Source organism: Silurus aristotelis (assembly GCF_946808225.1).
Source record: "Silurus aristotelis genome assembly, chromosome: 13".
Classification (NCBI taxonomy): domain Eukaryota; kingdom Metazoa; phylum Chordata; class Actinopteri; order Siluriformes; family Siluridae; genus Silurus; species Silurus aristotelis.
This window is the reverse complement of record NC_139586.1, coordinates 1,187,638-1,213,023: the sequence shown is the minus strand read 5'-3', so window position 1 is coordinate 1,213,023 and position 25,386 is coordinate 1,187,638. Positions and strand designations below refer to the sequence as shown.

Sequence of the window (25,386 nt, the reverse complement as noted above, 5' to 3'; positions counted from 1 at the left end):
AATTCTGAAGGTGTAAAAAGTGTCATGGAGAATATGAAGAGCAGTCGGTGTGAGGTAAAGATCAACTGTATTTACATTATGTACGAGTTTAAACACTTTGCATTTCAAATGTGACCATACATATAAATTGTTTTGGGAAGAAAATAACCCTCTCGATGGAAAATAAGAAAAGAATTAACAAAATTCAGGTCTTTTCTAGGAAGGCTGTATATGCATACTGATTTATAGGAAATGTGATCAGTCACACTGTGATCACAGAGAAAAAGTACTACACTGGATACCCCTTCGAAATATGGACTCCATCAGGGAAGGGGTTTTCTCCTTTTAGTCTCTGAACTTTTGTGGTCACACTTTTTTATTTATTTAAAGTGCGTCTGGTCCCTTTATGTTATTGGGAGATGGTGGTGGTTCTCTGAGGACACACTGTGACGGCTCGCAGTATCCGTTAAGACCGTGAGGCCCAGGTGGTCCTGGAATGCCGGCCATTCCCGGTTCACCACGAGGCCCTTTGATGCCATCGCGTCCGTCATTGCCGTACGCCGGCTGCCCGGGTTCACCTGCAGAATCACAAAGACGTGTTCAAGCATAAATAAAGCATCTCTGTTTTCACCCCTAATCATTACAATATAGGAGTAGATTCTCAAATCTAATGTTCTCAGAAGGTGTTGATGAATCTTCTCTGAGAGTCGTTCAAATCACATGCTATATTAATTTCTTCGCTCTCCTCACTAACCAGTCTGGTAGGGATTCAGTGTAAATGCTTATAATAATACATAGATGTAAACTCTTCGACAAAGAAAAACTAGAGACTCCATTCACAGATGATTAGATGGCATTAAATGTATCTATAAACGGTTAAAAAAACATGCCTTTTTTTCTTTTGACCTGAGCAGAACTCACCTGGTAGACCTGGTAGCCCAGGAATGCCTTTAGGCCCTTGTACTGCAGGTCCTCTGTCTCCTCGGTCTCCAGTGTTACCTTTATTACACAATTATACACGGATCTTAAATCATTTGCAAATTCTTCATTTACAATTTTTTTTTTCTCACATGCCACAGCGTCATAATCCTGTACCTTTAGGTCCTTTTTGACCAATAACCCCAGGAGGCCCTTTAAGACCTGGCAACCCTCTGGCTCCAGTGTGTCCTGGAAAACCGCTCTCTCCAGGTGATCCAAGGGGGCCGGGTGGACCGGGAGGACCTGGCAACCCGGCGACGCCGGACTCTGGCCTCGTTAAGCTCGCAGCAAGCTGAGCAAGCTGCTCTGTGATAGAACAGATTTGAGGCTTTAGTCAAGCTTGAGCTGGTACTAGATTAAACACACAACCTACTACATGTTACTCGGGCTTATATAAGTCATTATATATTAAACACGGACCTTGCATAACCCTCATGCAGACGTGCTTGATGTGTTTGTCTGTGGGTCCTTTACCCTGAAAGATATCACAGAATATAAATTTTACTACATGGACAAAACTTTATCCTGCTGTGGAATCACATGATTCACAGGAAGAACATTCTTGATGATTAAGCGGATTAGCAGCAAAAGCTTCCTCATGAAACTTGTCAGCTCTGATACTTCTAATCAGGATCCACTCGGCTTTCATGGCAAGGATAATGAAGCTGCCTGGAGGAATAAAGAGCATAGCGTGGCGTACCGGTTGTCCCTGTGACCCAGGTACGCCTCGCTCTCCGCGGTCTCCCTGCATCCCTCTGGGTCCCGGGAGACCCGGTTCACCTTCAATTCCCTGCTGTCCACGCATTCCCTCTGGACCTTTGTTTCCGGAATCGCCTGGTTTTCCCAGCTGAGGAACACAAGCAAGTGAGGTTTCAGGTACTGATCTGACACCGTGCTAATCCTGATGGAATTCTGGGATTTTGAACACAAACGAGGCCACACTCACCGAACCTTTCTCGCCCGGTTCCCCTTGATCACCCTGCAGGAAAGAGGAAAATCACCAGTAACTTATAAGCTTCAGCTTTTAGTTTCTGTAGAAATGGTAGACTTCAGCAAGTCCCCTAACCCTCTCTTCAGCTTAACTGTATAACTGAGATAACTGTTAGTCACTCTGGATAAAGGCGTCTTCCAAATGCCACACGTTCAATTCTACTGCAGACACAAATAAAGGACTAATGAATTCAAAATGATCTTTTGTTTTACATACACCGTCTCCTTTTTCTCCGGGCGTGCCCTCTTCACCAGGTGCACCCTAAGCACACACACACACACACACACACACACAGTTTTCAGATTAAAATACTAGCGATAAACAGACGAACAATTGGTTTTGTTCTGATCAGACGTATAATACAGGCCTACCTGCTCCCCTTTGGGCCCGGTGAGTCCAACTGCGCCCTGATGACGATCAGAAAATTACGTCAAGTGTTTTACAATTATAAAATTCCATAAATACATACTGCATAACTATTTCCGGCCTTGATACATGTTTCTTTTCATTTTCACATTCTTGTTTAGCGTATTAAATTGTCGCATAGATTATTAGCGTTAATTCAAACGATAAACACTGCAGGATTTGGAGTTCCAGATTCTGTCCGATTAGACAGAAGGTACTCGATGGCAAGGACTCAGATAATAGAATCCAAGTTATACACTTTTTTATTTATTATTATTTTGTAACGTGGAAATTGTACGATCAGGGAAGTCGTCTCCAGTGTCCCGGCTTTTTCTAGTGGACAGTCCGGTTTTCCGCCACAATAGATTTGGGGGAATTGGGGAATTTAAATGTTTTTATTACATTTTTTTGCTTCTCATTTACATGACTCCAGTCCGAGAGATAAAAAAGAAAATGAGAGATAAAACTGAGGAAATTAGCAAATTTCAATATCACGATCAATAACAGAAAGTGATTCGTTTCACATCAGATTAAATTGTGAACAGTATAAAACGGCACGTCCTGTGAAATCGTACGCAGATTGCCGGGGTGTAAGAGATGTATATCAAGACTGCAGTGTTTCCCTCCTTACTTTTCATTCGTTTTGCATAATAGTGTGAAGAAATAGGACTCAATTTAAGACAAACTGGGTTTTTGTTGATTCCTTGCCTTACCCTGTCACCTTTCTGACCATGAAAACCGGCTTCACCTGGAAAACCAGGTAGACCGAGGTTCCCTTTAGGTCCCTGCACACAAGTACACACACACAAACACAGAAGCTTTTATGCATTAACTTGCAAACCACATAAAATAAAAAAAAAATAAATAAAAAAAAGAGGACAACTTTGAGCTCAGTGTGTTGCCGTGGCTGTCGTTAGCTGCGCGTCTGTAGATGGGGCTGCTGATTGCCTGATGCCCTGGCTGTTTTTAGGAATTCCTGCTGAACAGAAGGTTCTTTCAGACCCCCCGTTCTACCCCGAATATCCTCTTACCAAAGAAAATAACCCCTGAGCAGCCGCAAGGCTTCAATAACAACACTCTATTCATTGCTCGATGGCTGGGTCGTAGCGAAGCAGCTTTTTATTAAGACGTTTCATTACAATTTGAATTGAAGCACGAAATATGGAAATATGGACCAAGATGTCTGGATACAAGACAATATGATGGACTACAGCTAACACACCGCATACACCTTTTTATCCAGAATGGAAGCTGTTTGTTTTTAGTATATAACCCAATTATACCTGCATCTGCCATTGTTGGTTCTTTTGTATATGAAATGTTGGAGTAAAACAGTTCCCTTTTGTTCCGTTCGATTTCCTTTGTTTTCCCTTTCATTCAACGGTACTATTTTCTCTCATATATCTCATCCATTCTAGTAGATGGAGATCTAGTAGATACTTACCCTTGAACCTGGCTGCCCTTGAGGCCCATCTGGACCCCTCACCCCTCTCTCACCCTACAGAATCAGAGGGGGGGATGAAGAGGATGCAGAAGATGACACACAGAATGCATACGGTATATGATTCCAAGAATCTCGTGTTTGTGTGTGTGTGTGTATGATGTTTGCAATGATACTAAAAAGGAAGCATACTCACTGGTCCACCTCTTGGCCCCACTGGTCCAACTTCGCCCTGTTCTCCACGTTCACCCTGAAATCAATCAACCGTGCGTCAGTAGATTATGTAAATTCAATTTTGTGGACGCTTGAGCATGATATTGGTATGTGTTCTTTCACATTTCGTTCCCATTTACTGTTATAAAAACCTCCACTTTTCTGGGCAGAGGTTCCAATGGATTTTTAAGTCAACTTGAGATTTGTAGACATTGATTCAGCCACAAGTGTGATCCACAATTCATTGTGATCAATTCATTAGGCTTAAGATCAGAACTCTGTAGCAGGAGATCATCCACTCCAACCCATGTATCCTCATGAAGCTGTTTTTTGTCCACTTTGTGTCTGCTAGAACAAATTTGGGACTTCAAGTGAAGGAAAACTGTCATGCCGGCGTATCCAAAGACATCTTGTACCTTAACTAGGGCAAAGCATCATCAATAACATTCGTTATTCCACAGAAAATCGACCTACTTGTTTTCCGTTGTTCCCGATCGGTCCTGCTACGCCTGGGTCACCAGAGTTTCCCTGCAGGAATTCATGACATAGTGAAGATTAAGGTTAATATACACATTGTAATCTGGCCATATATGTGTGGTGTACGTTAGTATTGAGATGTATATGATGTGCTTGATGTTTATTAGGTCTCAACATGACTCAATTTAAAATCCCACCTTTGGTCCACTCTGCCCATTGGCACCTGGAATTCCTGGCAAACCCTAAGATAGAAAATTTTTTTATTTTATTTATTCTAGAACTTGTTTAAACAGATGTCTTTCATCCATTATATCATCCTGGAGGAGAGCATACACCCTGCATTGGAGGGCGGTCTCTGAGGAGTTACCGTACACACACAATTTCATGCACTCTTACAACTCCAGGTACAGATATGAGGACACCAGAGAACCTGAGCTGCAAAACAACAAAATTGTACACTTTTTTTTTTTTTTTTTTTTTTTTTTTTTTTTGAGTTCATCAAAAGGTCATGCTTACCGGCAGGCCTTGAGGGCCAGCATCGCCTGGAGGGCCTGCTTTCCCAGGGATTCCCTAAAATAAAACAACAATTTTGAGATAATAAAAAAACAAAGCATTCCACATCCACAGGTTGCACATCGCTGAGCAAATCAAGTACACAAATCTTTAATTTATGATCTTGTTTTGTATATTACGTTCACGCCTGGCAATCCGGGGATTCCCTCACGAGCATCTATTCCTGGCAAGCCCTTTGGGAAAGAAACCAGGAAATGCACATTATACTTTCCTACTGAGATTTGAACGATCATGAAATGTTGATGAATGTGGACTTACAGCTTGTCCTTTAGGTCCTGGTAAACCTAAAATGCCTGGAAGTCCCAAAATGCCCTTCGATGAAACAAAAAGAAGAGAAAATTAATGATGTTCCTTTTAACCACCGTCTTGTGTCTTATTTTGGTTGTTATAAAGATGTATATTGTACATAGTTCTGTAGAGGGGAACATTTTGTTTGTTGATACTCACTGGAGCACCTCTTGGTCCAGTCTCGCCCACTTTTCCTCTTTGGCCTTGATCACCCTACAAGAAACGCTCATTATTTCACACAATCCTGAACGAACGTAGGCATCGAATACGCTAACTAAATCACAGATTTCTGTATCTGTTTGTAAAAGTGGATTATGTAGGTGTTGGTTTTAATATAAAAAAAACTAACAATTGTCAGAGGTTTTAATCAGGTTCAAAAAAGGAAAGCATCATGATGTTGATCAGCACATAAAAAGACCATGAGCACATGCAGGTTGGTTTAGGAAGAAAGAAAACTCACAGGAGCTCCTTGAATTCCCTGAGGACCCACGCTGCCGTCTACCCCACGAGAACCCTGTGTGAGGAAGTGTACAGGAATTTTTTTAAGTAAATCGCCCCCTTATTTCAAGTAATTTATTATGTAGCTTGTGAATGTTTCTTTACCCGGTCGCCTTTAGGACCCATCAGACCAGTGATTCCTCTGAGTCCCTGCGGACCCTGAAATTACATCGTGTGATTGAATAAACGAGCATGGTTTAATAAAGTAACACAGGCTAATATTTATCATTTGTATTAATAATATCCGAAAAGTTGTTTACAGTTTTTCCTTGCACTCCATGTTCTCCGAGGGGCCCTTGGTCTCCCTCTTCACCCTAAAAGAAAACAGTACTTTTAAACAAAAGTTCTACACACTACAAATTCTAATCTCCATTTGGATTTTTCTTTAAAAAAAATCAAATATGACCAGCATTAAACTCTGGGAAACGTACAGGAACCCGTTTTATAGTCGTTACCTTGTGTCCTTGTCTTCCTGGTTCTCCGGATTCACCTTTGACACCTTTGTGGCCCTGCGTGCACAACGACCTGGCGTCACAATCACTTTAAGAAGAACATTAGCGCAGTGTCAGAGTTCTGTCACTTTATTTTTTGGTTTACCTTCATCCCTGCTTGTCCACTATGACCGTTCAGTCCACGCGTGCAGGAATTCGGACACTGCGAAACAATAGAAATGTCAAAAAAGTGACGAGCCACTAAGTCCATTCTTAAGGAAGGAAATAACTAGATTAAGAGAAACATAACAATTATGTCATGTTTATAAAGCTTGTAATCATTTTGTATGAGTGGAAAATGTGTAATACACCAATTTCTTACCAATTCTTCACCACTCCAAACACCAGGAGGCCCCTACAAACACAGAAAAAAACCTTTAACCACGATCACACCGAGACGATCAATCGCTAGAGAACTTGGATGATATTGCGAGACCTACTCTGGGTCCTGCCAGTCCTGGACGGCCCGTGGCTCCTCGCACTCCCCGGCTTCCCTGTTACGCATCACACACAGTATTAATACATCACCGTGTATCAGACGTGTGTATGACACTAAATATGTTTTGTAGTCTACATACTGGAGGTCCGGGTTTTCCTAATTCTCCTGGCAATCCATCCTCTCCGTCTGCACCCTTCCGAGGAAACATGCAAATCATTGAAAAGATGGTCGGCTTTGAGACTACAAGAGATATCTTTATTTATACTGGGAGTCATAAATAAAAAATATGAGTAAACTTACAGCTTCTCCGTCCTCTCCAACTCCCTGCAGGAGAAAGAAAAGCAAAACTCGAATCGATTCATCAATAAAGTCAAACCAATCAATAAAAAATTGAATGATGTGCAACCATTAATACTATCCGGTGTGTAATTAGTGTATTATTATATATTTAATTAATTATTATCAATATTGAAGTTTAAATCTCTGACATATATTTTAAAGCAATATACATATAAATATAAATATTATAATATAATGAAATGGTGTTCACTTACAGGTTTTCCTCTCAGGCCAGGATCACCGGGTTCACCCTAACGACATCCAAGAATTATTAGACAACTCGAAATGTGTCTGTATTGTGCTTCATGCAATAGATTTATGACACTTACTTTTGGTCCAATGGGCCCAACTGGACCAGGATCCCCAACAGGCCCAGTCAAACCCTGAGGAAGTACACGCAGACATTTACAGACTATATTCATTTCATTTATTGATTGATTTATTTACCTATGGCAAGAATGTGTGCAGACAAAAGAATCCCTATGTACTACCCATAACCTCGTCCTCCTGGTGTAATAAGACGCTTGACAGATGTGTGCAGCTGTATATAGTATTCACAAGAACTTCAACAAGAAATTATTTTATATTTGAGTTTAGTGAATATATAAGTTGAATGCTGAAATTCCCAATGGCAGAATTTCTCTTTAATTTCCTTATTATTAAATATTATTCCTAAAACTAGCTATATAAATGATTCTTTATTGGTCATATTTTATTTACAGGCTGATACACAATATTATTGTTATTCAAATTCTGCAAACAAATTTGCAAACATTGTCATTAATGTCATTGTCATGAAATGATATAGAATTGAATTAAAACTTTCATACATCTAATAAAAGAATAATAATTATTTAAAAAATGATTCGAGATTCATATATAATGCTCAAATAATCCTAATATCACAGAAAATTATATACCGAAATCCAGAAGAATTTCAACTTGGAATTAAAGTGTAAACACTCGAAAATGGATTATTTGAGATCCAGAGGTCAAAGCTCCGCCCCACCTCCTCTACTGTATATAAGCTGCGATGCAAATGATCATCTGAGTATGAAGGGTCTCCAAAGATCTGCCTCCGAAGTGTGTTCATTTCTCTACAACCCCCTTAACCACAGTGGTAGGAACAAATCCACTCATTTATTGCTGATAAAACAGATTATGATGATGAACATGATGATGAACATGATGACAAAGTGAGCTTCATGGCCAGCAGGGACGACATACAGGAGACATTTTGTCTCGTGTCCTGTAGCATGAGGCACCATTCCATCCAAATCAGCGCCTGTCCACAGCCTTCGTCCTTATACACAAAAAGGCTTCTGTCTGCATGAAGCCCATATGGGTTTCTCTCTCTCTCTCTCTCTCTCTCTCTCTCTCTCTCTCTCTCTCTCTCTCTCTCTCTCCCTTCATCTAAGTGGCCAGATTAATGTCCAGTATGTTTTTTTTTTATTTCACAAGTTTTTTTTTTTCCTTTTTTGGTGCCAAAATAAACTGTAGGTCTGAATACACCATAGAGCTCCATAGTGTCCTGCCTCTACAAAACCTGCTCAGAGATGAAGAGCTTTCGACATCGTATTCAACCGATGTTAAAAAAGAAACATGTGACATATAAGACCTACGTCTGCTCCAGGATTTCCTGGAAGTCCGTTAGAACCGTTTTTCCCATCATCTCCAGCTTGGCCCTACAATATAATATAGAGTCGAATGTAAAATGTTATAATGTTATACATGGCAGAAGGCAGGCGTTTGTCTTCGACTACTAGTAACTCGAACGATTACTTACAGGAGGACCATCCGAACCAGGACCTGGACCTCTCTCTCCCTACAAACAAAGAACAAACAACAAATGCCCTCTGAGATCATTTACATCTGAAATAATGTTTTTTTTTATTACAAAAAACAAAAAAAACTAAGTAGGACTTACATCAATGCCATCGATTCCAGGGAAACCTGGAGGGCCAGGTAACCCCCTGGGACCAGGTGGGCCCCTCTAAACACACACACACACACACACACACACATAGAATTGAATAATCAATTGGTACCTTTATCATGATATATGAAGGTCTGTTTTGCTAAACTTCACAACAATATCTTCCAGGCATAGAGCCATATTTTACAGAAAAATCATTTACAGAAATCCACAGACAATATTATATTTCTTTATTATTATTATTGACACAGATCTTTATTCAGTTCAGACACTGATAAGGAGATAAATACCTTAATTATAGTTTATTGAGTATAAAAACTGGATTTAGATATGTGCATAGAAATTAAGTTAAAAGAGAAAAAAAAGCATCCAATTTGAACGAATTCTGTCTAAACGCATCAGATCAGCAATCTCTTAAAATACACCTGAGACTCACAACAATAGTTTTGCAGTTTGCTGGCTGTAAGTGAAACTTACCTGTGCAGAACAGATGAGGAATATTTGCAGAAAAATCACCAGTAAGGATGTCCGGAGTCTGTTGGCATACGCCATGGTCTCCTTGATGGCTCGGAGAAGGCAAAAAAGTCCTTTTTGGGGGGTTCAAGCTTTTTCTGTTAAAATTCCTGCACTGAATCACCCCACACCATACACCCAGATGCTGGAGCGCCTATTCAAAACTCATGTTTATTCATGAGGACGTGCTGAAACTCAAAAGGCGATTGGTCGGTGTGGAGACAGAGGGCGGTGTCAGGTCTTCTGCTCATACCTGTGGGTAAAGACTGCCTCCTGAAACTTTCAGCACAATATTTATATTTTAATCAAACACAAATATGAATGAAAATGAATGAGTATCAGTGAGTAAACGCTATTCGAAGCGTTTTAGAAATTACATTTGGTTTACAGTGATTGTAAAACTATTCAAAATGGATTTGTAGTGTAATAGCTGTGACACGCCGTGTCTCTCCAGGCCTATAGATGGCGCTATATTCTTACACACCCCTCAGGACTTCTTTTGGTTTAGGATAGAAGAAAAGGCGTCATTTTTAAAGCTGTGTTTGTAACCGTCTCTTGTTGTCTTGACGCTGAGGGAAATAAACATTTAACTGAAAGGTAATACGTTTTATCTGGTTTATTTTATCTACTTTATTTAGTTGTGTATATATAAAGTATGTATTTAGTTTGGTTTATTTGTTTTTATTAGCAACATCCCCAAAATAAGCTTAAAACTTGCTAGGTGAATTAGCCAAGTCAGTGTGGGTGTGGAACTCAAACATTTTTATTATTATAATCTTTTTTAAATGAATTTATATTGAAATCTTCACTTCAATTAAATAAATACTAAAATATCTGCAAAACAAGTTAGTAAAGAAATAAAGTATGAATGTCGTGACAATTTAAATCATTGTTATTATTATTATTATTATTATTATTATTATTATTATTATTATAACTTGGACTAAGAGGACAACTAGACTTTATTATAGAATGTTTCTCTAAAACCTTTTCATTCTTGCATTTAACTAAATGAATGATTTATAGTGGAAGAAATGTAATGTATTTATATATAGTTTGTAGTTTTTTACTTCAATTAAGTAGATATAGAAATACCTGAAAAAGCAATGAATGTTGTCTCAATTTTAAATAATTATCAGACTCATTATCGTGTGTTCTTTAAATGCAAAGTGCAAAAATGAAAAGGCTCCAAAGAAACCAGAATAACTGAGTTTATACACTTATTTATTAATATATAAAAAAAAAAAACAACCTTATGAAACCTTCACCGTTTATTTATATATATATAGAATTGTGGTGGAAATCAAACATGAATTTTTTTTTTTTTATGTGGAATTTTCTTCACTTCAATTAAATAGATACCGATAGATAGTTGGGGAAAATTAAATTTTATTTTAGTCTTTTTTTTTTTGCAGCATACAAATAAAACTGTTAAGAAAAGATGGATATTAGGAAAATGGTTTCCTGGCTTTAATTATTAATCTTATCATATGATAGTTTTTACGCAGGAATATGGAAAACTTTGACTTTTCCGAGGAAGAAATCCAAGAGCAGTTGGCTGTCCTCGGATACACCAACATACCGAAACAAAGACTGCATGAGTTCAAACGAGGTGTGGCTTTGGTTTTCTTACTCTCTTTTTTCCTTAAACCATCATAAACGAATGATTCTGTGAATGTTGATAGTGAAAGTCTGTAAAGAGCTGTGATTCTCAAATGACAGTTGATCGAGCGCTGATGAAACTACCAGGTGATAAATGTGATTATACATAAATTTTGTAATCGGGCAGGACTGTATGAAATGTACATGATAACAGGAAGTATTTTTATACACTTAATCCTCTCCGTGTGCAGATCTTGACTTGTTGATTCACCACGACAAGTCCAAAAGTAGCGCTTCGGATGATTGGAGCTCGCCGAAGTCTCACAGCAGCTCAAGCAGGAGTCCACCAGCGTTCAGTAAAGAGAAAGGTGGGTGCGTCGTGTTCCTGAAATGACTCGAATATCAAAGCTATTGTGTGGCTGTGAAAACAGCCACACAATAGCTTTTAAAATTTGTTTATTTTTTCAGTCCAGGTCCTCGGCGCTGCATCCAAGCACCGCTCTATTTACTGTAGGAACACTGCAGCAGATCAGCACAGACACACAGCACAGGTATGTGCTTACTGAAGCGTAATACACTTTTTAATCTTCACCCAAATATCATCATTAAATGGCAATTGAAAACATTTTTTTTACCAATAAAGGTGAAGCTACAATGATTTGCACACATTTTGAACTCTTAGTAACTGACTCTGCCTTAAAGCCCCGCCCCTTTACACCAAATCACATTTATCAAAGTAATCATAATCGTAATCATCACCTCCATCTTAATCACCATCACCACTATAATCTTTACCGCTATCTTCATCACCACCACCACCACCATCATCATCATCATCATCTCTGCCACTGCAATTCTTATTCTAACCATTTCTGCCAAAAAGAAGTCATAAATGCAATTTTTCATTCTGATGTCTAGATGAAATTTTGGTCTAAAGTAACCCCCCCCCCCCCCCCCTTTCAAACACTAAATGAAATGTGTCTTCTAGTATACATTTTTAATAAATGCAAAAGCAGCAGAGTGCAAACAATTAGCTGCAACTTGCAACAATTCATAAGGATTTTTCCCCAAAAGATTCTACTTTTTCCCTCTAAACCTGATTAAAAAATAACAGCAGTACATTTTAGCTGTTAATGTTAATATCAAATAAATCTGTCAATTTCACTTAAAATATAAATTAAGAATAATAATTAAAAAAAAACTCAAATCTTTAGCGACCCCTACCGGGGGGTTGTGATTCACGGGGAATTTTCCCTCAACTCCATTCCCTGTGACTCGCTCTTTAGAAATATAAACCTATAGTGACTAATTTATGTATTTTACATATATTTTTTATGTCTTTAATTCTGGGACAGTGTCTATAGTTACAAGTTCTATGGAAATCAAATGGAACTGAAACGTGGATATTTAAATGCTTTGTTTATGTTCAAGGTTCTGACTTCGACGTTTAACGATGAAAACTGTGACAGTCTGAACCTGGGGCCAGGAGATTCTTACATAAAGCACTCAGTGGCTCCCAGATGCATCAGACCCTCCACAGCTCCGAACAGGCTCGAAGTCCTGGATGCCTCCTCTGATATTTCCTGTTCAGTCCTGGGGGAACCCGTGAAGCTCCAGAAAGACCTTCATGCTAACGTGAAACCGGCTCTCAAGAGAAAAGTGCTCAGGTTAGCGTCCTGTTTGTTTAAAAACAACAAAGTAGTAGCCACGTTATCACACTTCGCTTATTGTCGACAAAAAGTGCAAAAGTTAGTACACCCTGAACATCTGAACATGTTTATTAAAATAAAGCCTGATTTAGATTGGGTCTAGAAAAATGAAATGGGCAAAATTTTGTTGTAAGGAATTATTTCTCCACCCGTTTGAGAGGTGTGTGTGTGTGTGTGTGTGTGTGTGTGTGTGTGTGTGTGTGTGTGTGTGTGTGTGTGTGTGTGTGTGTGTGTGTGTGTGTGTGTGTGTGTGTGTGTGTGTGTGGTGAGACTGTAAATAGGTTGGTGTCCCTACAGATTAAAGTAATAGTTTTTTTTTTTTTTTTTTTTGGTCAATAATTAAAAGAATATATATATTTTTTTTTTAATAATTGAAATAATTCCGAATTTTTTTTCCCTTTAGGAAGCGCAGAGGACATTCTCAGGTGTGTGACGAGTCTACATACAGTGAAGACTCTGGTAAGCTTTGAATGTCCTACAGTCCTGCTACCACCACGTGGTGCTATAGGTCATGGGAGGTCTTTGGAATTAGTGCTAATCTTCTTAGTCACTGAACCTCCTTAGAAACTGCCTCACTCACTGCCAAAGCTCAGAGAATGGACTGAGATTTTCTTCCTCAGAATGTATAAAGCTTATTACAGCCACTTGGAAAATCCCTATGAGCAGGACAACGAATCTCTGTCCTCCTCTTTCTGGACCGACCAGGAAAGTGAAGACCAGGAAGCAAGCTATGTAAAGGAGGACGGGATTGAGACGGCGCTTGAAATCTCGAAACGGGAAATGAACAAAGAGATGAATGATGACCGCAGTCTAAAGAACCCAGGACAAGAAAACGATGATGAAAAAAAAGAGAGTAAAGATTTGGTCACTGAAGGTTGTGTAGGAGGGAAACTCTCAGACGGGGAGCCCCTGATGGTCGAGAACCTGCTTGCTGTAATTGATGCTGGAAATGAGGACGAAAGTGATGCAGACAAAGAGATGAAAGACAACGGCGAGGAAGATCAAAGCAAGAGTTTGGTTAACGAGTCCGGAAGCGACGAGGAAATCGAATATTTCGCCAGCGAGTTTAGCCTGGGTGTAACGGCCGCTAAAGAACCAGGAGAAGAAAAATCGGCGCGAGACGACGAAGGGAAAACGTTTGGTGCGGTGCGAGATGACCGAACGTGTGCAGGAGGACGGAGCTGTAAAGAAGAGCGATACCCAGGAATAAGAAATACTTTTACAGCTGAACAACATTCAAATCCAGACAATACCAATGGAATATTGCTAAATGTTGATGGCACAGAGTCGGTTTACCAAATACACAGAGAAAACAAAGAGTGTGCTGAGCAAACGTGGAAGTACAGTTCTGAGGATGACCTTGGGAGCACGAGCAGCCTCACTGCCAGCATTTTAACTTCTGGTTATGGAACCTATAAACCAGAATCCCCTAGAAATGATATTGATGTTAAAGATGACTGCAGTCTCTTCGAATCGGAGTTCGACCCAGAGTACCCCAATGCCCTTTACTCTCAAGACCACCTTAATCTCTCCTGGTATCGAGACCATGTTTATTCCGAGAATCAGATTCCTTCAGCGTCACTACACAGAGGTGATTGCGGCCCTTTTACAGAAACCGTTCAAAGCACAACTGATAAAAAGAAACCCACATCTTTTACTTCACGCCCTGAGGATTCACGAACGCGCTCTACGGCGTTTTACCAGGAACACGTCAAAATGTGCAGCAGCGGCGTGTTTAATAGAAGACTTGATGAATATACCACGATAATAAAACCTCCTTGGATTGACGAAGGACACACGAAGCAAGATTCCAAAAATACAAAAGGAATAAAGGCACATCTTGGTAGACGTGGGTGACTTATTTACCATTGCTTAAGTTTCAGTTAATCCTCATAAACACGGTGATAAGTTTTTGCCCTGTTTTAGAAAAAACTGGGAGGTGATAGACTCCAGATCAGAAGGTCACAAGTTCTAATCCCAGTTGCTGCCACTGTGGGATTTAGGCTCCACAACTGCTCAGTTGTCAGTCGCTTTGGATTAAAAATGTCTGCCAAATGACAAATGTAACCAGTAGCTGGATTAATGTGTCTAACCCTAGCTCTCCTACTGAAGGGTTCAATCTGCACAGGCAAAACAATTAAGGCAAATGTAGAGATGTGAGCGCTTAGTGGTTAAAACATCAGACTTTCAATCTAAAGGTCAAAATTTTGAATCACAGCCACACACATTTGCTATTTGTGGGCCCCTGAACAAGGCCCTTAACTGCTCAGTTGTAGGGCTGCATTATTGATTTTTTTGATTAATTGGGCAATTTTTTATTTTTTTATTTTTTCGCTCGAATTATAACTATATAGAACCCTAGTTCAGTGTATTGATGTATAAATGTGTAATATAATTCATGAAAATAGAGAGAGGTCAAGGCATTAGACTTTGGATCTGAAGATTGGGGGTTTAAATCCCAGCCCCTGAGCAAAGGCTCTTAACCCCATAGCTGCTCAGATGTATGAGTGAGATCAATCCAAGTCTTGAGCCAAATGTAATAACTGGTGGTGGTGATAATCGCTTTTACAAAACGCATGTCCAGTAAATTATTAATTTATTTATTTTAAGAACCATTGAGTGAACTGGAAGAGCGTTTAGAGCAGCTGCGCGTGTCCGCTCCTCATGCCCGACACGAGTCGTTCTCCGACACCTACGAGACGAGCAGCTCCAGCGTCACACACAGCTCCACAACAGAAGAACTGCCCCGTGCTTTTCAGATCTACCTTAAAGGCATGGTCAGTACAGTCACTTCAAATATCCTATAAACATCTGGGTAGACCGTTCCAAACTGACATGCTGATTATGGGGGGGGGGGGGCAATTTCTGCCACATTACATGCTCTTACTTTTTTATTTATTTTTTATTAGAGGAGATCACGCAGTGAGGAAGACCTCAGACCTCGTCCCAAATCCTGTAAGCTTTTCATATTGCTCATAATCTAAAATCTTCCCCAGTAGGTTTAAAGTTGTAATTACTTACCTGCAAATGTCCCAGTAGTAAAGTCAAGGTTCAAAAACTAAAACATTTCCTGAAGTATATTGACTGTAATACTTGCTTTTATTACTACACAGCTTATAAAATTGTCTGTTTTCTCTTATCTTTATATAAATAATTCATCTCAGTTATTCGTCCAGTCTTGGATCATCCACACACAAGAAACCTGAAGAAAACGGATCCTGTTGCAAAGTACTTTTTTTTTTTTTTTTTGGACAAACACTACATCCATTCCTCAATATTGGTTATATGGTGAAGAAAACTTTTTTCCCCTCCACTTAGGTATTTCCAGTACAAACAGGATTGGGAGATGTTTAAACCCCCTGGAGAGAAACACAGGAAAGAGCTGCACTGGGCCATTAGGGTACTATTCTTTTCTTCTTTTTCCCCCCTCCATATTCCAGGCCATTATTTATTATAATCATCTTTATAGAGCTGTGCATTTGCATCATTTTTTTTTTTTTTAGAGAAAAACAAATGTATAGCATCATGTGACAAACCCCTTTTTTTTTTCCCCCTCCAACATCAGGAACAACTCATGTACCAGCCTCCGCCTGTAAGTTACATCCAAATTATTCATATTTGCACGAAGTCTTTTCTTTAAACAAACCACTAAATGTAGTTTTATTGCTGTTTTCAGCCAAAGCCTCAGCGAACTTACATCCCGAACACGTATGTGGTGCCTACGGAGAAGAAGCGTTCCGCTTTACGGTGGGAAATCCGCCACGATTTGGCCAACGGCATCATTCCTGCAAAAGTAACCTATACGTGGCTTTGATCCGTGCCACATTCTTTTAGTTTTATTTATTAATACGTTTTTATTTTTTTCTGTCCTGTGAGCTGTATGTTTGAAATAAATGTCAACGTTTTAAGAAATAAACTTGTTCTTTTAATACACAGGCGTCTACGGCAGGTCACTATAGGGCAATTTGAAAGGGTAGAGCGGGGTGAAGCGGCAGTCGTGCCACAGCAACTTCTTTTCTAGAAACTTCACAGCCTCCAGCGTGAGGACCAGACTCTCGTGTTTCAGCATGCTGTGAACATTCAAACCTGAGGAGAGAAAGAGAGAGAGAGAGAGGGTCAACCCTCCAAATTTTTTGTTTTATACCAGTGATAGGGTGAATACTGGATTATGATTGGCTGAACGTTTAAAACACAGGTAATTTGCATTCGTCGATTAAATCTAAATGAATGCACGGTATACAAAACACCTGTAACCATGGTAACGTCCAGTTCCAGGTTCATATAGTGTGTGAGAGCTTTTGTACACATTTCCTAATCCTTATTGAGCGCCATGTAGGATTTTTGATGAATCAGCACCAGGTGTTAATTTCAAGTTTCATTATAAGTAGACGAGTCACAGTCCTTCAGAGAGTAACATTAATAACAGCTTTGTATCATCAATGCTGGTACGTGACCAATTTATAAGGTGAAAACGGATACACGGTCTGGTGAACTAACCTGGTGTAACTCCTCACACCTAACCCTGTATCATCTCCATCAGTCTGTAAGACTTTATCTTGTACATACCTATAGCTGGAATGATATTAATAGTCTTCATGTTTGCTGTGGCCTGTAGAACGTTGTCAGAAAACTCCTCCCCTCTGTATAAGATTCAAAAAGAAGTTCAGGATGAAAAAGAAATGGTCTGTGGAATTTTCTACCAATAAATAGGGTTCTAAAGAATTCACTTACACATCCACGATCAGGACTGACTCTCCCCACTGCCTGTGTCTGACCAGTTCCTCCAGATAGTGTGGGTCCGGAGTGGGAAACTCCAAAGTGTCAATAACGTGAAGATAATCCTAAAATAATAACAACAACAAAACCCAGACTCAGTGAGGCACACATTCATAGATAAGCTACAACTGTTGACTGAGCATTTACTAGAAAGTAAAACCATAAATGTAGGCAAGAGGTTTGAAGAGTGATTTGTAGTTTCACTCATGATCAACATGGAGGTTATTATAACAGCAAATGGAGATTAAAATGTGAAATGGGATGTTCAAAAAGCACAAATCTTATGGTCTGGTGGCCGATTTTTTAAAAATGGATACTGGATTAAAAAAAAAAAAAAACAAATCCTTGTAAAATAGTACTGAACTTTACAACAAAAACGTAATTATAAAAATGTGCTAAATGAAAGTAGTATTTAAATAAATACAATTCGCCTCTAGAGGGCGCTCTCAATAACAAGTGGACCATAACCCAGGAAAAAAAAAATCAATCAGTTGATGATTGCCAACAACTTTCAGTGCCCGGACCTGTATGTGTTACACATTTAGCTTTATGTACACATGGAACACGCTCAAGAACATGGTTATCGGCTATTGGCATACCTGTGCAAGTTTGGCAGTCAGGGCGATTTTCAGGCCTTGTACACGCACCTTCATGGGCAGCATGTAGTAATAACTGGTTGGTCCTCTTGGACCGTGAGCAACTCCACCTAAAACAAATAAGATGGTGTGTGTGTGTAAATTATATATAATTAATATATGGAACATCACACTGAGCTAAAACTATATTTACGATACTGTTATCTGTGAAGCTTGTTTTGGTTCCTTTACCTCCTCTCCATAAAGGGGAGCGAATGCTTCCTTGGCGAGCACGTCCACCTCCCTTCTGCTTCCAGGGCTTTCTGCCTCCTCCTCTGACCTCTGCCCGGCTCTTCACCTTGGCATGGCTCTGCAGTTTTATTAAAAAAAAAAAAGTCCTACATCCCTGTACCAGATTCATACAATTTGTCTAGAAAATGTACTTTACACATGGGCACACTGCAGAAATTTATACAAAATAAGAGTTTTCTGGCTACTCACAATTCTTTTGAAGTTCCTCTGCCAGACCTCCACAGCATGGAGTATATCAAGCCTTCAAGAAATAATAAAAAAAAAACAAGGAAAATGGTTAAATTGTCTGTTGTGAAATTTTCAGTATTCGTCTCAATGTCTCTGAAATTATTTACCTGACTGGAACAGAAAACACATCGGGGTGAAGATCCACGACCCCCAACGGCTCACTGTCATAACTGCCTAGGGAGTGCAACCACGTCTGAACGGGCGCGAGATGGGACGGAATATCAGCATCGCATCTGCGCAGGACTGGAAGCTCCGAGGCGGTGGGGACGGCTGCCTCTGAAAATTCGTGCACGAGTTACAGCAAACAGTGGCCAAGGAGTTCTCAACGTTCTCCTACAAGCTGCCTGACCCACAAAAACAAACATCTAGACTTTAAGAGGTAAGAGCTCCATTAGATAACTACTGCAGGGATGAATGTGTTGGAGCTATGGAGAGTTTTTGAACCATAACTGATGCAGTGAGGAGCTTCTCATTTCTTACACAAACATCAGAATACATATGCTGTGGTCATGGACAAGATGTTTCTGAAGGGTCAAATTACTGGCAAAGTAAAACACCCGAGGAGCTTGCTGAAATCTGGGTTCAAAACTGTTGTGTTTTATTAAAACCTGGAAGGACTGTGGTGAACCATCATCTTTCAGGAAGAAATGTGGTCAGGAAACCCCCCCACAAATGATCAGAGATCACAATGAAATTTCACTTAAAGTGTTTCTTAGTGAAAGTAAAACCATTTCCACATGCACAATACAAAGAATCAATGAATTTAGACTAAATAGCAGTGGATCCTTAAAAAAAACTAAATCTGGGGGGGAAAGCGCCACCTATTATCCAGCAAGCATAAAGATTGGATTCTGGAGCATTAGGAAAATGTCATGTGGTCTGATGAGTCCAGAGTTTTTCCCCTGTGCCAGAGATGCAGAGGATGTGATCGTGCCTGTCCCTATTTTACAAGCCTGTGGGGGCACTGTTATGATCTGGGGTTGCTTCAGTTATACCTTGAGAAACCATTGAGAATCTTTGGGAAGTACTGGGAAAGACTCCCCAGTGAATCTGCCATCAACAATCTAAGATCTTGACGTGAAATGAACGTTATTGCACATGCTAATCGAAACGATACGTGTGGCGTAATCAAAGAAAAAAGGGAGGTCCAGTGAAATATTGGAAAATGGTCTTTTCTTCGTTCACTGAGGCAGTGGAATGACCTTCCCCTCACTGTCTGAACAGCCGAATTACCTGGTGATCTTCAAGTGAAGACCTGCCTCTTTCCTAAAACACAAACTAGCACTTTTCCCAGTTTATTTAATCTTGTTTATATTTATTTACAAAAATCTAAGGAGCCTGTGTTTGGTTTATTCATTGGGAGACTCGAAGCACTTTTGTACGTTGCTCTGGATAAGGTTGTCCACCAAATGCTGTAAATGTTGTTAGAGAAAAAAAACTAAACACTTTTTTCACCTCCAGAGATCCTCCACAAAGCACAATATAAATGGAGTATTTTTTTTCCTCAAACTTTAATCTGGATAATTTATGGCCATTCCCTCACAAACTCTTTATCCAAGGTAAAATGTAAATAAAATCTTACTCCCTAGGGAGCCTAGTGGCTCCCTAGTTTCAAGTCTTGCTACTGAGTTGTGTTTTGTTTTCTTTTGTTGGTTTATAGTTATACAGTATTTGGACAATATTTTGAATTCTCACACAGACAAATTGTACCATGACATTTTGACCAGTGGGGAAACCAAAACTCAAGGATATAAAATAAATAAACAGTTAAAAAAATATACTCCAGTGACATTCCCCATCATGTGTATGATGTCTGAGCTGCTTACTTTTTCTCGGAACTCCGATTAGATTGGATGGAAGACGCAAATTTGACGGGAGCGCGCTTTCTCCAGAGATGGACGACACCAGCTAGTTTGAAGAAACAAACAAAGCACTATCAAAACTTTATTCAGCTGTAAATCCGTGTGTTGTGTCTCTGAATTAAACAGTAGTATTTAATATAAACACCGTTTCAGGGTTTTAGCGCTAGCATAGCATTACACCTAAATAACTAACACTGCAAGCGTTATAACGGCTTATGAACACCTTTTGATGACTTACCCGGGAACAAAAGCGTCTGGTACATATCGTGAAAGATGCACGGAACATAATTCGTCCCAAATTAACACACACAAGCACGAAATCACCGACACATCGTCCGAATCGTATTCTAGAAGGTCGTGGTGCGTGAGCGCGCCGTCGCGGATGTATGACGTACAGCGCGACTTCTGGAGTCGCATTAATTACACGTGTCTCCTCTAGACGTGAATGAAATCCGCGCTGATGTGTGTAATATTCAGGAAATGAATTCAAACTGCTTTCTGATAAAAACGAGAAACCAAATCTGGATCTATTATTCTAATTAATTTTTTATTTACGTTTTTATATAATTTCATGAATTTAATTTGTCCTGATGTGTTGAGCTTCTTGTGTTGAAGTTTATCTAGAAATCTGATCAGTCGTGGCATCAGATTCCATGGCAAATTTTACCAATACATATTTTTATGAAAAAATGTGAGAATACCCTGCTAGAGAAGATTGATTTCCAATGTCAGTATCAACCTTTCTAATGTTCCACTGAACATACACACCTGAGACTTTGTGGACATCTGTCCAACCACTATATATTGTATTTGTATCCGAGTAATCACAAATCTCCAGACTCGAAAATCTATTGAAAAGCTTCAGTATGGGTGTGTTGATCAGGTGTCTCTGAGGATCTTAAATATGAGAACTATTGATCCAGTTCGAAGTTCAAATATCTGAACGAGTTCTGCATCCAAAAACATAAGAAATAAAATAGAATGATTACAACACTGACTTATCTTTATGAAACCACCTCCTTCTTCACTTCCTTCTTAATCTCCAGTGCTGGAGCTAAATATTCTCACCTAATCTGGAAAAGTAGTCATTTTCAACCCATGTACAGTAAAACCTCGGTACTCCTCTGTAATTCGCTTTGATTTGTGCTAAAACTGATGAATCTCAAACAAGTATTTTTTTTTTTATGCAGTACTGTATACGAAATAAAGAAGATTCATGAAGCTATTTGTAACCACTTTAGGACTCATGATTTAGGATTAAAATGTACAGACAGCACAAAAGAGAACACTTTGGAGGGCACTCTATAGCACAGCTCACAAGCTTACATGAGACTCTTAATGCATCTGTTTCACCGCTTGAGTTTCGCGAGAGCCAGTGTCGAGTTCTGAGCATGTGACGACTGAAAAACATTTTTCAGTTGTCATAACGTGCCGAGTACCAAATTTGACGAGTACCGAAGAACATCTCAACAAAAAAAAAAAAAGGTGGGGGGTGCACAATTTTGAAGTGCGACTTTATTTGAAAATGTTACAAATGTTATGGTTGCATCCTATCATGCCTCCCCCATTTCTTAAGAAAAGGACTCTGACAAAAAAAGGCACAGTTGTTATGCTTCCAAAAAGCTGAATCAGGTGATTGCATAGGGCTCAGAACCTCAGCAGATTCCAAATTATCAGTATGTCGTACATTAACAACGAAACAGAACGCACAATCGGTGGAACAAACCGTACAGAAGCGAACACTTACACCGGTTAGATGAAACCAAAAGGAAAGATGAGCAGAAGCTTCTGATTAAACGGTTCATTTAATTTCTACTAAAGACCCCGAGATGAGGCCTGGATTAAAATTTCCTCAGTGCGTGTCTTACTCACGTATTTCACTGCTCTTTTCTAAGACACTAATCCTAACGGCAGAAATCAGACCGATAATCAAAACAAAATTTCAAGTATTATCTTCAGGATCCCGATGAGAATGGTCCACAGGATGGGCTCCTCGTCATCAAACTCCTCCCCAGTGCCCGGCTGTGGGTATTTGGGCTGTTCGTGATTTTGCTCTGAAGAATACAAATCCTTTTCAAACAGGTCCTCGGTTAACGCGGTCTGATCGTGAAACACTCTCATCTCGAACTCGCTCTCCAGGTAAAACGGGTGCCCGTAGATCCCGATGCCCACCGGTCTAACGAAGTCGTTGGGAACCACGACCACGTCATGGCCGCAAGTTGCCGACTGAAGCTTATAGGTATCAAAATCTGGGCGCAGCGTCTTGTCCGAGACATAGAGGTCGGCGTCGCCTTTGAGGCTGAGCATGTGCAGGACGATGCGTCCGTCGTGGTTGAGCCGCAGGTAGCTGTAGTTTCCCGCGCCGACGTGGCCTTGGACAACGTGAAGCAGGACCCATTCGTCAGGCACGGAGAACTCCTCGAAGGCCTGGGTTGATTCTTGGACCTGAGAGAGGAGTACCAGCAGGAACAGAATACGGAAACACACCATGGTCACTGCTGCCAGCCACCAAACTTATCTGTAGCCTTCCTGTAAAGACAAGAGAATAGAAGAGCTTCCGGTGTATGAATATATCAAAGAATAGAACCGCAGTGAAGTGTTAGTCCTTAAACTTAAAAAAACGTACAAGCTCTGTTATTGTTCACTTAAAAAGTTCAGAACACTGGACAAATTGTGATCTCTGTAACTAACTGTTCCATGGTCGTTGGTATCAGATAGACTGATAAGAGTGCTTCAGAAACTGGTGATTACCTGGGATTTTTACACACGACAGTCTTTAGAGTTTGCCCCAAATAATAATAGGGAGAAAAAAAAAACACAGCTGAGGTAGAAAAACTTCTTGTCTGATGAGAAAGGTTATGAGGAGAACATCCAGACTGGTTCGTAACTGCATTCAACTCAATCACGTTACAACTGCATATATCAGATATTCAACATCAGATTAGAAACACAGAGGAATTAAAAACTGCCCTGGAATGCAGCTAGACAACATACACTGCATTGCGACAGACACTCAGCTTGGCCTGATAGCGATTTCCAAAGAGTTCTAAAGCAAAAAACATCGTGTGGACTTGTGTACTTTGTGTACGTGACTAAATGCTGCGGCAGATTTCTCAGCTGCACGATCTCAAGTCTAATGCGGCTTGTGCTTTTATCGCATTATCGTTTCGGAAGCAGTTATAAGTTGGCAAATTGTTTCCAGCAAATGATGCGACAACTCAAAAATCAATCAAGGATCAATTGGTACCAACAGGCACGAGAAAAATATTTCTACGGCATCACACCACCTCCATCAGACTGGACTGTTAGAGGTAGGTCCAGGTCAACGGATTGATGCCGAATTCTGCATGATCGGTGGATTTTTAGCTCAGAGATGTGTAGCCCGAACACCTCGTGGTTCAGTGAGTTGAGTTGCCGTTCTGCACCGTTATGAAGAACGGAGACCCTGGATTTTCAGTTTCAACCAACAAATCTGCTGAATATTTTTTGTTTTTCGCACCACTCTGGGAAAGCTCTCCAGGATGTCATGTGTCATATAAAATCATGTGTTTCTTAAATACTCAAGCAAACACTGACACTACGATCAAACCCCCTCAGATGCCACCACTGGTCCTGTGTTCCTGTGAACCTGACCTACTGTCACCGCAGTCACATGATTAACTGATTGGGTAATAACACCTTAAAAAAGCAGTAAAAGAGTCCCCAATGAAGCGGACAGTCAGTATGTGTATAATATCGATGCTAATTAATGTTCAGGAAATGTGAGATTACAAAATATTGACAAAAGAATAATAATAAGTCGCGACCCCTGGTATAACCAGCTAAACACACCAAATGACATTATATACACCAATGTCTGTAGCAATGCTACGAATTCGTCGAAAACACAGGAAATCCATTACAATGTTACAAAAAGTCATTAGTATTTTGGTGAATTTTGTGAAAAAAAGTTTTATTACTAAACACTAGAATAGGGCGCGCGCGCGCTCTCCAGGCAGACAAGCTAGCAGGTTAGCAAGAAGTCTTTTCTGACAAGCGAGATGTCCATAAAGAACTAATTTCAGCTTTATACATTTAAATAATGATAATATATATCCTGTTTGAGAACTTCGTGCTATCTATTTAGTTAACAATTGGTTAATTCTTACCAGCACATTGTCAAAAGTAAGCCGCTAACAGCGCTACAGGAGAAGTTCTCTCTCTTCTTCGTGGATACGGCGAAACATGTTCGCTTGACCCCTGCAGGTGGAGCGGGTGTACTGCCCCAAACGATTTCTGCCTCCATTAATCCTAATAAGAATCATATTGTTAATTTGTATGGTTTGCATTTTTTTTCTTAAACATGTCTAAGGTGGAAAAAATGTTTAATTCGACCTGCGATAGCATCTAAAAACAAGATCGAAAAGGGAAAGAAAAGCTGGTGTAGTGTCTGTAGTGTCCGCTAGAGGGCAGGATCTTAGAACAGTATTGAAAAGCGGCTAATGTGTGCACGTCTCTTGCCGGGCGCGGTGGCGCGTGCCTGTAATCCAAGCTACTGGGAGGCTGAGGCTGGCGGATCGCTTGAGTTCAGGGGTTCTGGACTGCAGTGGACTATGTCGATCGGGTGTCCGCACTAAGCTCGGTATCGATATGGTGCTCCTGAGGGAGCTCGGGACCACCAGGTCGCCTAAGGAGGGGTGAACCGGCCCAGGTCGGGAACGGAGCAGGTCAAAGCCCCCGTGCCGATCAGTAGTGGGATCGCGCCTGTGAATAGACACTGCA

The 25,386-nt window shown here is 40.1% G+C and overlaps 4 protein-coding genes and 1 long non-coding RNA gene across 8 annotated transcripts; 2 read left to right on the top strand and 3 right to left on the bottom strand.

The window, feature by feature from the left end:
- Positions 1-189: 189 nt before the first annotated feature.
- Positions 190-9,712, bottom strand: col9a1a (collagen, type IX, alpha 1a). Its single transcript, XM_083559699.1, has 32 exons — positions 9,526-9,712; positions 9,040-9,105; positions 8,899-8,937; positions 8,735-8,797; positions 7,442-7,495; positions 7,328-7,363; positions 7,074-7,097; positions 6,913-6,966; positions 6,775-6,828; positions 6,657-6,689; positions 6,441-6,497; positions 6,299-6,352; positions 6,104-6,157; positions 5,949-6,002; positions 5,806-5,859; positions 5,505-5,558; positions 5,316-5,369; positions 5,177-5,230; positions 5,001-5,054; positions 4,682-4,726; positions 4,482-4,535; positions 3,991-4,044; positions 3,798-3,851; positions 3,067-3,138; positions 2,320-2,355; positions 2,165-2,209; positions 1,904-1,936; positions 1,658-1,804; positions 1,378-1,432; positions 1,075-1,263; positions 901-978; positions 190-557 (listed from the first exon to the last, which is right to left on the bottom strand). Exons 1-32 carry the CDS (start codon positions 9,598-9,600, stop codon positions 364-366), a joined length of 2,043 nt encoding a protein of 680 aa, XP_083415825.1. The 5' UTR covers positions 9,601-9,712; the 3' UTR covers positions 190-363.
- LOC310736290 lies at positions 3,792-7,454 on the top strand. Its single transcript, XR_014536506.1, has 3 exons — positions 3,792-3,910; positions 4,469-4,567; positions 7,330-7,454. It is a non-coding gene; the product is annotated as an uncharacterized lncRNA (long non-coding RNA).
- A 311-nt stretch (positions 9,713-10,023) lies between the features above and the next one.
- Positions 10,024-16,969, top strand: hyls1 (HYLS1 centriolar and ciliogenesis associated). Of its 4 annotated transcripts, none has more exons than XM_083559684.1 (12): positions 10,024-10,158; positions 11,059-11,173; positions 11,415-11,531; positions 11,632-11,714; positions 12,595-12,830; positions 13,276-13,331; positions 15,483-15,649; positions 15,785-15,827; positions 16,037-16,100; positions 16,191-16,272; positions 16,438-16,464; positions 16,549-16,969. In XM_083559684.1, the coding sequence occupies exons 2-12, from the start codon at positions 11,074-11,076 to the stop codon at positions 16,684-16,686; spliced, it is 1,113 nt and encodes a 370-aa protein (XP_083415810.1). In that variant the 5' UTR covers positions 10,024-10,158; positions 11,059-11,073; the 3' UTR covers positions 16,687-16,969. The 4 variants fall into 4 exon arrangements, with proteins under 4 accessions (XP_083415810.1, XP_083415811.1, XP_083415808.1 ...); XM_083559685.1 differs by having other exon boundaries at positions 15,782-15,827; positions 16,049-16,100; XM_083559682.1 differs by having other exon boundaries at positions 15,782-15,827.
- Positions 16,775-24,840, bottom strand: mrpl4 (mitochondrial ribosomal protein L4). Its single transcript, XM_083559687.1, has 10 exons — positions 24,774-24,840; positions 20,864-23,154; positions 20,590-20,671; positions 18,871-19,039; positions 18,725-18,776; positions 18,476-18,593; positions 18,248-18,354; positions 17,604-17,713; positions 17,439-17,512; positions 16,775-16,958 (listed from the first exon to the last, which is right to left on the bottom strand). Exons 2-10 carry the CDS (start codon positions 20,909-20,911, stop codon positions 16,813-16,815), a joined length of 906 nt encoding a protein of 301 aa, XP_083415813.1. The 5' UTR covers positions 20,912-23,154; positions 24,774-24,840; the 3' UTR covers positions 16,775-16,812.
- Positions 22,555-23,115, bottom strand: cUnh6orf120 (chromosome Un C6orf120 homolog; the record flags this gene model as incomplete). The annotated part of the gene is made up of 1 exon (XM_083559552.1): positions 22,555-23,115. One exon carries the CDS (start codon positions 23,113-23,115, stop codon positions 22,555-22,557), a length of 561 nt encoding a protein of 186 aa, XP_083415678.1.
- Positions 24,841-25,386: the final 546 nt, after the last annotated feature.